The sequence below is a fragment of the Poecilia reticulata genome, chromosome 10, assembly GCF_904066995.2.
Source record: "Poecilia reticulata chromosome 10, P_reticulata-male-v2, whole genome shotgun sequence".
NCBI classification, from domain to species: domain Eukaryota; kingdom Metazoa; phylum Chordata; class Actinopteri; order Cyprinodontiformes; family Poeciliidae; genus Poecilia; species Poecilia reticulata.
In genome coordinates, this window is record NC_088839.1 from 27,682,379 (window position 1) to 27,697,236 (window position 14,858).

The following is a 14,858-nucleotide window of genomic DNA, read 5'->3' on the forward strand; positions in this document are numbered from 1 at the left end:
CTTGTATAGATTTGAACAAATTTCAAATTAGCGTCTTCAAATCTGAGCTGCTAATGACAAGTCCCACAATGTGATATTTGATCAAGGAAACATAAAAAATTTCTTCATAAAAAATAAGAAATATTTAATTGCTGCTTGTATAAATTTCAGGGGAGAAAGTAGCAGTTAGTCTTTATAAGGTTTATGCCTTGTTTCCACAGAGCGGGAGAGCACAGGGTTTTCTGCCATTAATTTTATATTTATGTATGAAATACCTTACTTCTGTAATTGCCAGAACAGAACAATCGCCAACACAACATTTTCAACAGACTCTCAAACTAAAATTACGTCTGAGTTTTGCGTCTGTGGAAGATTACGTAATCCTTCAACACAAATACTTTTACTTTATGACATTTTGATAATTACAATTAACCAGATAATTGATCAGTTATTCATTTTTGATCATTTTAAGCAAAGGGATCAAAGATGGCTTTTAGCAGAAAAACTGGAACTTTGGCAGCTTATACTTTTTCTGAAAGGTCCCAATTTTAAGCTCACAAAAGGCCACAAGGTGATCATGTGACCAAACTTTCAACACTTTTTACTCGTAGAGTTGCACATTGAGCCAGCTGAGTTCCCCACCACACCTCTTTTGGTCCTGCTTCATTGATGAAAACATTTCAATTGGAGGATGTGGATGACTCAGTGTGTGATTTACGAGCAGCCAGAGGCAACATAAACTGGGAATATCACAAACTTGCTATTTAAACGAGGCAACAGAAAGCTTTGACTTCTGAACAGACACTCATGCTCAGAAATTACTGGTGAACAAACAGGCTGCTGCTGCTGCTTGTTCACATCCGAACTGCTGCATTAATCATTCTCATAATCCATTATTTGAAAAGCTAGTGGCATTTCAGCCAAAAACAATAAAACCCCCCACCAGATATGTAGACAGGAAAGTATTGAGTTTATAACATAATCTATTTATTTCTTATTTGAATCTGTTTGGATTGTGACATTCTAATATCAGACCTGTTAATTCTTAATCCTGACTAAGCAATACAGAGCACTTTGCTGAGAGACTGCTGAATAATGACAGGTACAACGATATTACTGCTTCCTCATCAAAGGTAAACTAATTTAGCAGATTCAATTTTCTCTGTCTAACTGGGACTAATTAGTTTTCTAATCTGTGATCCATTAGATGTAATGATAACATTAGGAAGGAAGAGAATGAGGATCATGTATTTTCTGTTTTTGCCCCTGGAAGCACAAAAGACTCATATTGCAGAAACCCCATGTTTTTTCATCAACTCATATGATGTTCTAGTTTGCTACTTGAGCAAATGTTGTGTTTTAGATTTTAGATTTAGATTATTTCATCTGAAGACACAACATTTTCTCTTGTTATTAAACTCACCATACCCCCCCCCCCCCCCCCCCCGCCACCTGAATAATTCCACTTATACCCCTGAGGCGGAAAAACTGTGAAAACATGATGTCTATACAGTTAAAATACGATGTTTACATATATTTCATAAGCTTTTTTGACTTCCATCCATGTAAATTATTTTCTCTTTTAAATTAGTTCAACAAATTAAGTTCATTTGCTTATAGGGGTGCACCGATTCACTTTTCTACTTCTGATTCCAATACAGATATTTGAGGTTTAGTATCAGTCGACACCGATGCCATACAGAAAAATTGTGCTGAATCAACTTATTTTTTTAAACACAGACATAAAGGTAGTGAATAATAAAATTATTAGATAACTCTGCACCAGTACAGCACACTTAAATACACCAATGTTTCACAAGCTAAAAAAACAACACTGTATCAGGTTCCAACACTGGAGCCCTGTATTTGCTACGGTTAGGGACTACAACCAACCACAACAAATTGCTGAAATCTAAATACCTGAGACCCCTCAAGAAGCTCTTTTAGGCGCCAATTGTAATATTAAATACACCTTATGGCCTAATATCCACAGTGAAAACATAACTGCAGTAATCCTATCTGACCTAAACAGAAAGCATAGTCTAATTCAATGCCAGGCAGTGAGTAAAAATGGTCTTTTTGCATATCAACATCAAGTTTCAACTATACTGTACACAGGGAAAGGATCATGTAGGGCAGCGGGTGCTGAGGTTTTGTAGCAGCCATCAAATTGAAAGAAGTGGTTAGCATCCAAGCTTCGCGTCTAGAAGGGTTCTTGTGAGCCACACTCACACTTTATTGGTGTCTGAGTGTGTGTAATAGAAGCACAGCGCAGGCTGTTAGATTCTGTGTCAACAGAGCGCTTTACTCTGGCAGGAAAGTGTTGGCAGGGTGCAGAGGAGAGATTTCTGCCAGCATTTCATCAAAATAAACCGGCACTGACACAGCAGCCTTTTGTGTGTGTGTGTGTGTGTGCGTGTGTGCGTGTGTGTGCGTGTGCGTGCGTGCGTGTGTGCGTGCGTGTGTGTATGTGAGGACAATATCTTGGCTCAGTTTTCTGATAATGAAACAATCTCTCTCTCTCTCCATTACCTCTGTCTTAGTCTAATATTTGTTTCCCATTGTTTTATCACCAAATAAAATACATTTGTCCTCCTGTTATCAGCAAATGAAGCTGTCAAACCTTTAAACTTGTTACAGCTCAGTGTGACAGATAAAGAGGCTGGCGGGGAATCTATCTGACACAGCAGTACAGTGAGTATAATCCCAATACAGACCTAATCAGGTCAAACAAGGGACCACTTAAATTAAACATCTTTTGGAGGAATGGGGATGAATCTAGCTGTCTGTAAATTATGTTCAGAGAGATGAGAAGTCCTGCAAAATGTCTGTGTGCTTTTCGGTTTACTAAGCCTAGAATCAACAGGCTTGTTATGTTTTGTTATGTTATGTTTTTTCATCACTTTTTAAGCTAATGTTAACATAGCGCTGAGTGATAAAATCTCAGTTTTTTTCATACCAGAGACTGAGCAACTCTCAGTTTTATTTTCCTGCTGTTCTAGTTACTGATTATATAATTACTTGCTTTAAAAAAAAATCTTTTAAACATGACGTTTAATGAAAGCAAAATAATGAAAGTATTTTTTTCTCTGCTCCATTTTCTCCATCACATTTGGATGAGTCCGAAGCTAAAAACTCTGTGCTATATGAAATTGCTCAAGCTCATGTAGAGCTCATTCTGTTAAGTGCGTTACCACTGTTTTGAACTGGAACAACTATAAAAGTTTATATGAACTTTGGGGCTGCACACCCAGATATTCAGAGCGACAGACGCTCTGCATAGTTTTGTTAGCAAACTTCAGCGTTTCCATTCCAGAACCACAACTTTCTCTGCGGTTCACACGATCTCACATCAGCACCGTCTCTGATGGCTGTCTCTCTGAAGCTCAGACACACACTGACACAGAGACAGAGTGACGTACCGTTACAGGAGCAGACGCTCTCCCAGGTGTGCTGCGGTGTGATGTAACCAGCTCTGGCTGTGGTGAAATGGCTCAGCTTCGCTCCTGACAGCAGCACAGCGTTCCTGCAGCCTCTCGCCAGACAGCTGGCTTCCACACATCCATCATGGCTCACCTTGGGAATTTTGAGGCCCAGGGAGTCCTCCATCTCTGCTAAGACACCTAAATCAAAGTGTTCACATTCAGACTGTACGCACTGCCATGATCACAGGTCTTATGCTATGTTCACTCAGCAGGCAAATGCGACCCAAATCTACCTTTATTTTGCCCGTTCGCAGCCGTCTAACGGGCCAATTCCAATCTTTTTAACCCAAAAAAACTCTTTCATATGTGTTACTAATTCAAATGTGTATCCAATTGTTTACAAAATGTCAGCAGTCTGAATTGTCACGTTGCAGTTTATCTGGCTTTTATGTCATCAACGAGAGAAATGCATCATAATTCTGCACCTGACTTGATAAGTTAGGATGTAAACAATGGCTGAAGTTTATGATTAAAAATTATGAAAGAAGTCTGTGTCACTGAAGCGCATCACATCACAATCCTGCCACTCCGGACTCTGACTGCACATCCACACAGACATCTCTACAGAAATTGCAGCCAATACTATACAAAGCCATTGATATTAGTTGTGCTTTCATTTTATTCGCTGACTTTTACTTGTTGCAATCTCATGACAATACTATCGACTCCTTTTGATGAATAAACCTTAAAATTGATCCATAAATGGTTCCACCTGTTATTATTTCTGTAAACAGTGATGTCAAAGTTCTGCCCATTCTGTGCATGCTGGTAACTTTAAGAATGTAAACCATGCACAAGTCTCTTTGCAGCTGGGTTTAACTAGTAGTATGAATTAAGACGTGTGTGAACGTAGCCTATTAAGGAAGTAATTCTGCTGACAGCTCACCTTCGAGTTTGCTCCCTGACAGCGACTGAACGAGTCGTCCCTCAGGCCTGCGGACCAGCAGCACCTCCAGGGCTTTGGTGTCAGGCAGCTGCTGCAGGCTGGCCAGATAGAGCTCTTGTTTGGACAGGCTAAGAGACTGTGCCATTTTGCGCTGGAGGCCTCTCCAGTGATCTCCCAGGAACTCCTCGGGTGACATCCCGACCAGCTGCAGCGTCAGGCCAGAGTCCAGCACTCTCTGACTGGCTGCCCACATGTGAACTTTGACCTCTGCCCAGACAGTAAACTTCCCGTCGCTCACGCTGATGTTCAGCGCATACGAGCCCACCTCCAGGTTTTCATCCGCCCAGATTTTACCGTCAGTCAGGTCCACGGAGAACCTTTGGCCCTCTGGCTTTTGTGAAACCATCTTGTAGGTCAAGATGTCCTGCAGGTCCTGATCCGATGCGTGCAGTTTGCCGATGACCCGATTTGCAAATAGCCCTCCAGTGGTAGTAATGAAGACCTCGAGGGGGACAACGGTGGGAGGATACTTGCTCTGCTCAGTGACGTTGATGTTGATCACACAGATAGAAGACAGCGGAGGGTGACCACTGTCTGTTACCTGAATAAAAAAAATGCAATGGTTTCACCCTTACCTTCACACAACTGCATTTTTTTTAAATAGTATGGCACTTTTAACAGATAGTTTTCCTGCTAAACTTATTTTATTTATTAATTTTTCTTTCCTCAAACTAACACATCACTAAAAACTAAACTCTTGCAAAGTGTTTCAAAATTTTAAAAATAATCATTAAATTATATTACAGGAACTAATTCCGTCCATCCATCCATTTTCTTACACCCTTGTCCCTTAGTGGGGTCAGGAGGGTTGCTGGTTCCTCTCCAGCTAGCGTACCGGGTGAGAGGCGGGTTCACCCTGGACAGGTCGCCAGTCTGTTGCAGGGCAACATAGAGACACACAGGACAAACAACCAGGCACACACACACTCACACCTAGGGACAATTTGGAGAGGCCAATTAACCTGACAGTCATGTTTTTGGACTGTGGGAGGAAACCGGAGTACCTGGAGAAAACCCACGCATGCACAGGGAGAACATGCGAACTCCATGCAGAAGGACTGGGGCCGGGAATCGAACCCAGAGCCTTCTTGCTGCAAGGCAACAGCTCTAGCAACTGCACCACTGTGCAGCCTGGAACAAATTCCATTTTAGTAATTCAAATAGGGAGTTAAACTCAACTAAAAACATATGTTTCACATGTTCAAAATTCATTTTTTTTGTAAATATGAGTACTAAACAAGACCTACTCAATCATAGGGAAATCTCCTGACTTGACAGCTGTCCAGCAGACACTCACTGATACCTTTCACAAACTAGAAACCCACAAAACATTATGTCTAAAGAAACTGACTGTTCTCAAGCTTTTTTATCTAAGCAAATACAATTTCTGCATGTGGAAGGGGGGTGAAAGTGTCAGAAAAGAGATGAAGAAACAGCAAAGGGGATAACCACAGCCTTAAGAGGATTGTAGAGCAGAGCTCTTTCAAGAGTTTTGAGGAAATTCACAAGGCATGAGCTGCAGCTGGAGTCTGTGCTACATGAGTCACCACACATAAATATATCCAGGACATGAGCTACATCTGTTGCATTCCTTGCAATCTGTTGCAGATTCCTTGTCGCTCCTGAATTAAAAGCATTTACTTTAGGCTTAGGGGAAAATGGACAGGACTGTTGCTTAGTGGTCCAAAGTCCTTTTTTGAGATGAAATGAGTAACTGGAAATCAAGGCCCCAGAGTCAAGATGAAGAGCTGAGAAGTACAGAATCAAAGATGCTTAAGGGTTCAGTGTGAATTTTCAATCAGTGATGATTTGGGGAATCAAGTCATTTCCTGGTATTGGCCTTCATATTCAGGCCAAAGTCAGCCCAGCTTCCTGGAACACTTCATTCCTCCTTTCCCTGACATCGTTGGCAGAAATGCTGATTTCATTTTCCAGGAGGATTTGGTACCTGCCCACACTCACGACATTACCACCACCTTGTTTAAAGACCACGATAACACTGGGGTTGAAATGCCAAATGGTCTGATCTTAACCCAGAGAAACTGTGGAGTTTCTAAAAGACACTCGAGGCTCTCATCTTTCTCTTGATCAAACACAACACTACAAACGCTGCTATCCAAGAAACCTGGACTTCTTCAGCAGAACCACAGGATGATCGCCTTAATGTCACACTGTATTGGTGCTGTAATTTATGCAAAAGAAGCATAAGTGTTTATGGAAACCTTTCATTCACTGCAAGATAAGATTGCCAGAATTAACAGAAACAAACATTTAAAATTTGCCACATTTTCATCTTTCTAATCAAGTCAGTTTATTTGATTTAATGAACGCAAATTAGGTAATTGAATACAGATGGAAGATGTTTGTTTTTCCAGCAACAGTATGTAACTTTTAGGAAAAATCTGTTTTTTAAATATTTGTTAAAAACTGTCACTGTGTCGTGACTGTATAAGACAGATAATTTGTTTACCCAGTATTTTCAGTGTCAACTTCAGAAATGCACTGGTTAGTCAGACACAACCAATCAGAAACAGGAGGAGGGTCTTAGCATTCTCAATCATTCTTGTGAATGCGCTGCTCACACTTTCCTCCTTGTTCTCTGCTGTCTACAGCTTGTTCCCGACAGCAGAGCCTGTCATGAATGCTCAGGCTCGTTAGCAAGGCCACCAATTACAGGCGGAAGAGCTTTTCTGTAACAATGACTTGTTTCTACACGAAGTTGATTAACAGCGCTAAGATCTTCTTCCTGCCTCTGATCAGTTGATTTTGACTGGGAGTGATGCATTTTTGCAGATTGGTATAGTTTTTTTTTACAGATTATCTGTCTCAGAAAATACTGTCATGGCAATGTGATACTTTCAACAAATAAGTCAAAAACTGATTTTTCAGATAAGTTATGTTATAGCTTTAAGGTTTCCCAGAGCAAACTTACAAATTTCTGACAACAGCTGAAGCTACAGGGTAAACTCAGCAGATTTAAACAGCAGGATCACAATTTCTTCTTTTTTGTAGTTTTACTGACAATGTGAAAAAAGCCATTTCAATGTCAGAAGTGACATGAAGACTTTGACAGAAATTGCAGTGTATTTGTTTCCAGTCCACTGGGTAAAGAGGGAGAAAGCAGCTTAGAGGAAAGAGAGGCAACAGACAGAAGTGGAAGAGGAAAAACAGAAATGTAGTGGCCCTTCTTACCTGGATCTTCAGCTGATGGTAGGGTTTGTTCTTTTTCCTGAGAGGTGCAGAGAGAGACAACAGACCGCCCTGGTCGACATGGAAACGTCGGTCACTGTTGCCGCTGAGGATGTGGAAGGAGAAAGGCGGGCCGTTCTTTGGAGTGTCTTTATCCGTCACAACAAGCTGAAGGATGCTGCTGCCGATGGACTCGCCCTCCTATAAGAAATACATTTTTCAATTTCAGATTTTCATTCATCTTCAAAAAGTGTGTATTGAAAATCAACAGTGCATTTATAACAATTTATGAAAAACTTGACCAAATCAAAAAAGTTTATGGGTTTCATTTTAATAACAAGTTTGCCTGTTCAATTGAATTTAATATTTTGTGCTTCACAAAAGATGCCGAGCTTTACTGAAAGAGAACAAAACATGTTTGCTGTGATGAATTACATATTCAGTTGGAGCTTCTTTTCATTGTGTCCTAATGCTATTAGAAACCAGTGGCCCCTTACAAAACAAAGCTATCAGTCTCAGAACAGCACTCTGCCGGAGATGGATGGCAGGAAAGGTACACAAAATGTGGAATTATTGGGCTAACACATGCACCAACCCATGTGCAGTGTTAGCAATTTAAATTAAAGCATGCGTCACATTATGAGTCAGGTCTGTTAAAAGAAAGCTGCAGCAGACTGTGACCAAAACGGTCGAATGTGTTGTAAATGTTGAAAGCTGGTCTTGTACCTCAGGCTTTGCTGAACACAAGAGTTACAATGTTGACACAAAAGCCTAATTAACTTAAGATAAAACAAAGTGTCGAGCAGTTGGGATCCAGTAAGCCTTTCCTCTGTCTGCATATTTGTGGTTTTATGAAGCAGCGGAGTAACACATTTTATTACCTAAATGACCACACCTGCTACAATTTGCTTATAGACCAAACAGATCCGCATAAAATGCAGAAGGCTTTTGTGTTCCTATTTAGGATTAGAGCAACACAGACAGGTGAATTTCATTCAAAGACCACAGTTAAGCCTTTAATATCATGTTTACATCCACACAAATCTGGAATCCCCAGGAACAGACATCCAAACATCATCGCTTCTCTAATGTACTTGATCCTAAACTTCTTTGTAGGCGTCTCAGTAGGTGGAGCAGATTCAAAATGTCACCTGGTCCATTCTGTACCTTAATACTAGGCTCACCTACAGATGAGTGCCAGGGCCCCTGATCTGCAACTTGCAGACAACTGCACTATCATTTGACAAAGTGAGTCTTGAAATAAAGAACATTTTAAAGGTAAATGTGAAGATGCACTTTATTGATCTGATAAATAGGAAGATGTTATTTTTAAAATAGTTTGAAAAAGTTAGAGGTGAATCAGACTAAAGTCTTCATAACATCTAAATTGTTTTACAAAAAGGCATGTGCTTACCATTCTGGTACAAGCTGCTATATAATAGTTCATGATCAATAGTAAAGAAGTAGAACATTAAAGAACAAAAAAGTTTATTAGACTGAAAATGTTTCTTATTCTTCCCCTCTCTTTTTTCACTCAAGCTGAGAAAAATTCAAACAGCTTTTATTTTGGCCTACATTTAAATACTTTCACTTCAGGATGTTCCATTAAGGACCTGAAGTAAAAAAAAATTAAATATTCATCCAAAACCCCGGGGCTTCACTGAAGTTAAAGACAGACTGTAATTGAACACAATGTTTGTCTGCAAGAGTTACTCTCTAGGAAATTCACGCTGATACAAAGAAAGTGGTTAATGCAAAAAGACGCAAAATTCCATTGGGTTTTTAGTAAACCATAGTCCAGAATTTACCCGACTCGGCTGAATCTGCAAATACGCTCTGAGCAGAACAATTTAACCCTGGTACATTTGAATGTCTTCAGATTGTTTTCACTGCTCAGTGGAGACAATCTTCCTCAGCGATGTAGAATTTATCTTGATTTATATCTTCTGTGGCTTCCTCTGTGGGGGTTCTGGGAACCAAAATGAATCACTTGTCAAAACTGCTGGCTTTAGTGAAGATTTCAAACTCAACTCCAGCCTATAGTGGCAGCTTCACTTCCCCACAACAGATGTGCTTCTCGTAAAAGCAGACGCGTGAAGGTGACAAATAGTCAAACAAAGACTGTAATTAACTGCCAAAAAAGAAATCCAGGCCGCTGTCGACCTGCAGCACCTGTCTGTAAAAATTAACAACTCCTCAGACCGTCTGCAGCCGCATCCATCTGCTCACTGCAATCAGAGCGCCTTCATCAGGCAGAGCTGGCGTTAGCACATGGGAGCATTTCAAAGACTTTGGATTCATCCACAGACGACATTTGGCAAAGTCTGGTCTCACGACCAAGCTTTCCCGTGGCTGGATGGTGTGAAGAGAGCTGGCAAACCTGCAGCAGTCAAAGTGATGAAGAGCTGGCAGATAAAACACTGTCAATGAGCAACAACCACAGCTAGCCAGGAGCAGATTTATAAACAAACATACACAGCCACGTGGAAAACCGAAACATTGTGAAATACATGCGTTCCCAGGAGCTAAGGTGTAGGTAAATTGCCCGTAAAAAGTCTTTTTCCACCTCAGCAGATGTGGCTGTGTAATAAAAGGTTTAAAGCAAAAAGGTTGAACACAGTGACAATCATGATAGCTGATTCCTCTGATGTTTGAATTCAAAGTCCAGAAACAAATCTGTGTACTCTTGTTTTGGATCAAGTCAATGAAAGAGATAAACAAAATAAGTCATTTGTAATTTCTCTTTAATTATCACTGGCTATGGCATCTCTATGTAAGCATGTCAGGGAATGTTTGGGAATACTGTCTGCCCCTTTTTCTCCATGTAAACAAAATGAACACAGCATGAGGCACTTTGCGGGAGGCACTGCATTTTTTGCTCATCCTCATATTCCCATTGCACTTATTTTTACACAGAGTCGTCAAATATCACACATGAATGCAACTGTTGCTCTTCAGGACACTGGTGTTTATATATATATATATATATTTTTTTTTTTGTAGGAGGCAGCGGCTTATTCCTGTGTGTTCTTGCTGGAATTCTTTATTTGTCTCCTGATGTATCGGTTCATGACAGTTTGTCGAAGCTGTGCTTTGTGTGTGCAGCAGGGTGTGCAGACATTTTTTTGTTTTTTTAAGCGACAGACGTGAAAGATCTCTGTGCACAAAACAGTGGCTGCAACGAATCAAAACACAGTGGCAAAACCTGTTCAAACGCGCATTCGGTTCCTGAAAGGGTCAAATCAATAAAAAGTACATGAAAGATAAGCTGTTTAAAAAAATGACTTATTTCTCTTTCCTTTTCAGGCCTACAAAATGTACATCTAAAACACTAAAAAAGGACAACCGAAGTCAAGGTCATTGGTGACTTAATGAGTTAAGATGATTTGCATCAACTTAATGTGCATAATATTTTTGTGTCCTTTTTATTTCAAGCTCTTATACTTCTCTAAAGCACTTGAGAACTTCTCAAAAAAAATCCTTTTGTAGGGGAGCGCTGAATGCAAAGCGTAGGCTGAACTTGTTCTTTCATGCCTGCAGCAAAGTGGATGCATCATCTGGACAAAATGTACGGCAGCCAACATGTGGTGGCCCACGCCGATAACAACACACACACAAAAAAAATTGGAAACTGTTTTTGAAAGTATCAGGATTACTATGACATGGATGATGGAATATCTACACAGACATATCTTTCAGGATTCAGCAATTAGCTGGATAAACATCAAATAAGCCATGTTCCACCAAAAATGTCTGCATGCTTTCTGTGAATAAGCTTAACGCAAAACATTCAGGTTGTCGTACCTGCAGCACTAGATTGTGGTTGACCTGAGAGAAGACCGGTGGGTTGTCGTTGACGTCCATGACAGTGATGGTGACGAGGACCGCCGATGACAGAGGGGGCCTGCCCTCGTCTGCTGCCTGCACCGTCAGAGAGTAATGAGGGATCTGCAAAGCAGAAATCAGGGTTTAACAAAACACTTTTTGTTTTCATGTCATTCAATGTTTTTCTTTTTCTTTTGTATTTCACACACGCTGACCTCTTCTCTGTCCAGTGCTGTGCGAACAGAAATTTCACCGCTGCGAGGGTGGATGGAGAACTGCTGCTGCAGATCTCCACTAACGATCGAGTACCGAAGCAGATTATTGATTGGACCATCCAGGTCTGAAGCTGTTACCTGATAGGAATGAAAGATAATAAACACCACAGCCAAAGCAAATATGTTTCTTTTCTTCTTTTTTTTATATTATTATATATTATTTATATATTTTCTTTGTGATGGCAGGCACAAGCTTTTCTCCACGTCTTAGAGAAATAAAAACAAGAAAACTAAAATCCATCACTTGTATCATATTTTCTACAGTACGTCACACCCAAAGCATAACATTTAAGATTTTGTAGATCTGATTTTTTTGTACTCACTGCTGAAAACATTTACAGGAACAATCAGTATGGGGTGCACATGATGGATTCTATAAGCTGATGCTTTCTGATTGCTTTGTTGCAACCAATTAAATCCAATTGACTTTAATTCTTGATATTTTGCTATTTAATTAAAGACATAAACATGTTCTGTTAGGATTTTTTTTCAAGCTTAGACATTAATACAACGCATTATCTACCAAACGTTTGACCAACATGGTTGATTGTTTCAGTCCTTTATATGTTCTATAATGACCCATACTTTAATGGAAGTTGCTTTTGTTGGAGTTTATTTTAAATAAATAAGATGCACGTTTTCCTTTAATGTAATTTCTGTTGTAGATCCTATTAATCTCCAAAAAATATCTTGAAAAAATGTTTGGTCATAAAACAGACCCAGAAGATGAAGACTTAGTTTCATCCTTCAGTTTCTCTCTGAATTTAGCTCACTTAAAAAAATTTAATCCAACTTTCTGTAGATAATTAAACAACTGAAACAGTTGGCCATCAGACAAAAACGTGGACCTGATAGATGACAGCGTTGTAACCAGTGAGTTGCTGAGTTGTGTTATTGCCATATTATCTACTGCCGCCCTGATGAGACGTCTGACATGTGGCTTAATCTGGTTTCTGCACCTTTCTCACCTGAATCCATGATCAATATATAAGTTTGAACTGTTGTCAGGACTCTCTCTCTCTGCTCGACTCATTGGTCACCTCCTGTCATGTTGTGTATTTGTGTGAGATCACATCTGCTTGCACTGCAATTAAATATTACCTGATGAAATGTTTTATTTGGCTCACAATTATCTGTTGTGTGTGTGTACATGTCATAAATGATCAAATCTTTGTTTCATTAACTTTTCATTGTGCAACCTGGTTTTCTACACGCTTCAGTCAAAAATTCTTCCAGATTTCTCATATGAGGTCTTTGTACATGAATTTATTTTGTCTTTCACCTTCCGCGTCTTTTTTTAATTTTAACAAGGTTTTTTTGTGTGTTTAAGGAATTACAATAAATGTTTATTGAATTATATTATCTATTACTAAATTGTAAAAATGTACATCTAATAAGCTTTGACTGAAAACAATAATTTTAGTGCTTCAAATCTTCATAAAATTCACTGTGTACCTTAAGAAAGCATTAGGTTTTTTCATGTAAGTCTAAAATTTTGTCTATAAATGATAAAAAAGAGATTAGAAATTTAAATAATAATGGTTTTAAAATGTCTTCATTTTAACATAGTATGAAGAAAGCTAGTTAAAATTAGTTATAAAGCACATATGTATAAAGACAAATTACGGTTCTCCAGTTTAATTACTTTGCAATATATTGTATTTATTCCTTACTTTCATAACCAGACTTCCGGGTGTCAGATCCTCCAGTATCTCAGCGCTGTAATCGCCCTGTCTGAACACTGGTGCGTTGTCGTTCATGTCCGTCACATTGATGATAACCGTCGTGATGTCACTGAGGGAAGACTTTCCACGACTTCCCTCCACGGACAGGTAGTACTCCCGGGACACCTCGAAGTCCAGCGGGGCCATGAGGGTGAGAAGGCCTGCAAGATGACGACATAAAGCAGTCACTTTGAACAGAACAAAAATCTGATGTCTGCTTGATTGACTGACAGGATTAAGGATGCTGTCTTGCATCCTTGATGACTGCAGTTCACACTTGACTGCTATCCTAAGAACAAAGAAGCGCTTAAGGGTTTCCCACATCTGTTCTGCTTTTCCCTTAATGTGATTCAATGAAACTTTTAAAGTGCAGGCTCAAAAAGTGAACAACTGGGAGGACAACGTAAACAGTGCAGAGTAGAAAACTTTCAATCTTTAGTTTACCTCTACTTTAGACGATCTCAGGATCTTTTTTGTGATGTCAATACTGTCATTGTTACCACAACAGCACAAGAAAGTGTAGTCTGGTGCTATTGTATTTAAAGAAATGTTTTCATTTATGTTTATATTTTTGTAGCGCATTAAGGGAGTTCTCCTATTTATATGTTAAAACTTTAAACAGCTAAAGACCTCTGTGATGCCTTTTTTACAATTGATGGGAATACATTCAGGATCAGGGTAGAAATCATTAATTTTACTGCAATATAAAGACTAATTTGAACTGGAGGTTTACTTGCTATACACTGCACAATGCTCACATGAGAACTGCTGCATAAAGTTACGAAGACATCAATTTATTTTACATCTTCAGCTATCCCAGTGACCTTCCTTTTATCTGTTTCCCAAGCATTTCCTTTGTGTTGCACATCTGAACTGTCATCATAACCTCGTATATACCATGCTCTACCTGACAACACATGAGGCTGAAATGCAGAGTCAATATTATATGGAGTGACAAGCGTTTTATGATCTTTAAACGGGTGTTCTCGTCGTGAGCAGAATGTGGTTTGGATGGTGATATTTTCCATAAGTGAAACACATCCTGTGTGTGGTATCATGTGGTACATCTGAGCTCAGTAAAGCTGTTAGTTTAACCTTTAAGGAGACATAAATCTGTCCATAAATGCCTGCTGTCTGTGTGTTTGCTGTCATCCTCATGTGAAGCCCAACATCAGTTTACGGAAACAGCTAAAGCAGTTAAGATGTGACCACTGTGTCTAAAAGCCTTTTTGCATCTGACCTGCTGAATATTTGCTTAATATAAATGTTTTGTCTGAGACAAAAGGAGAAAATACGTTTTTGTTCCTTAAAGAACAAGAGCAAACAATCTTTACATTGTCAATGAGCGGTCTATGTGATGATTGCTGTCTTAGTTTTTTAGTTTCTAATAATGACTAATGATTCATTGGTCGCTATTAAAAGCTCACAGAAAGAG

At 39.4% G+C, this 14,858-nt stretch overlaps 1 protein-coding gene across 1 annotated transcript in view; it reads right to left on the bottom strand.

Annotated features, from left to right (window-relative positions):
* Positions 1–14,858, bottom strand: part of fat2 (FAT atypical cadherin 2) — a 98,429-nt gene that overhangs the window by 18,588 nt on the left and 64,983 nt on the right. The window contains exons 17-22 of the mRNA XM_008420846.3: positions 13,373–13,584; positions 11,640–11,777; positions 11,404–11,547; positions 7,603–7,800; positions 4,351–4,951; positions 3,402–3,602 (exon numbers count right to left, since the gene is read on the bottom strand). Of these exons, the coding sequence (XP_008419068.2) occupies positions 3,402–3,602; positions 4,351–4,951; positions 7,603–7,800; positions 11,404–11,547; positions 11,640–11,777; positions 13,373–13,584 (1,494 nt within the window). The remainder of the gene's footprint in view (positions 1–3,401; positions 3,603–4,350; positions 4,952–7,602; positions 7,801–11,403; positions 11,548–11,639; positions 11,778–13,372; positions 13,585–14,858) is intronic.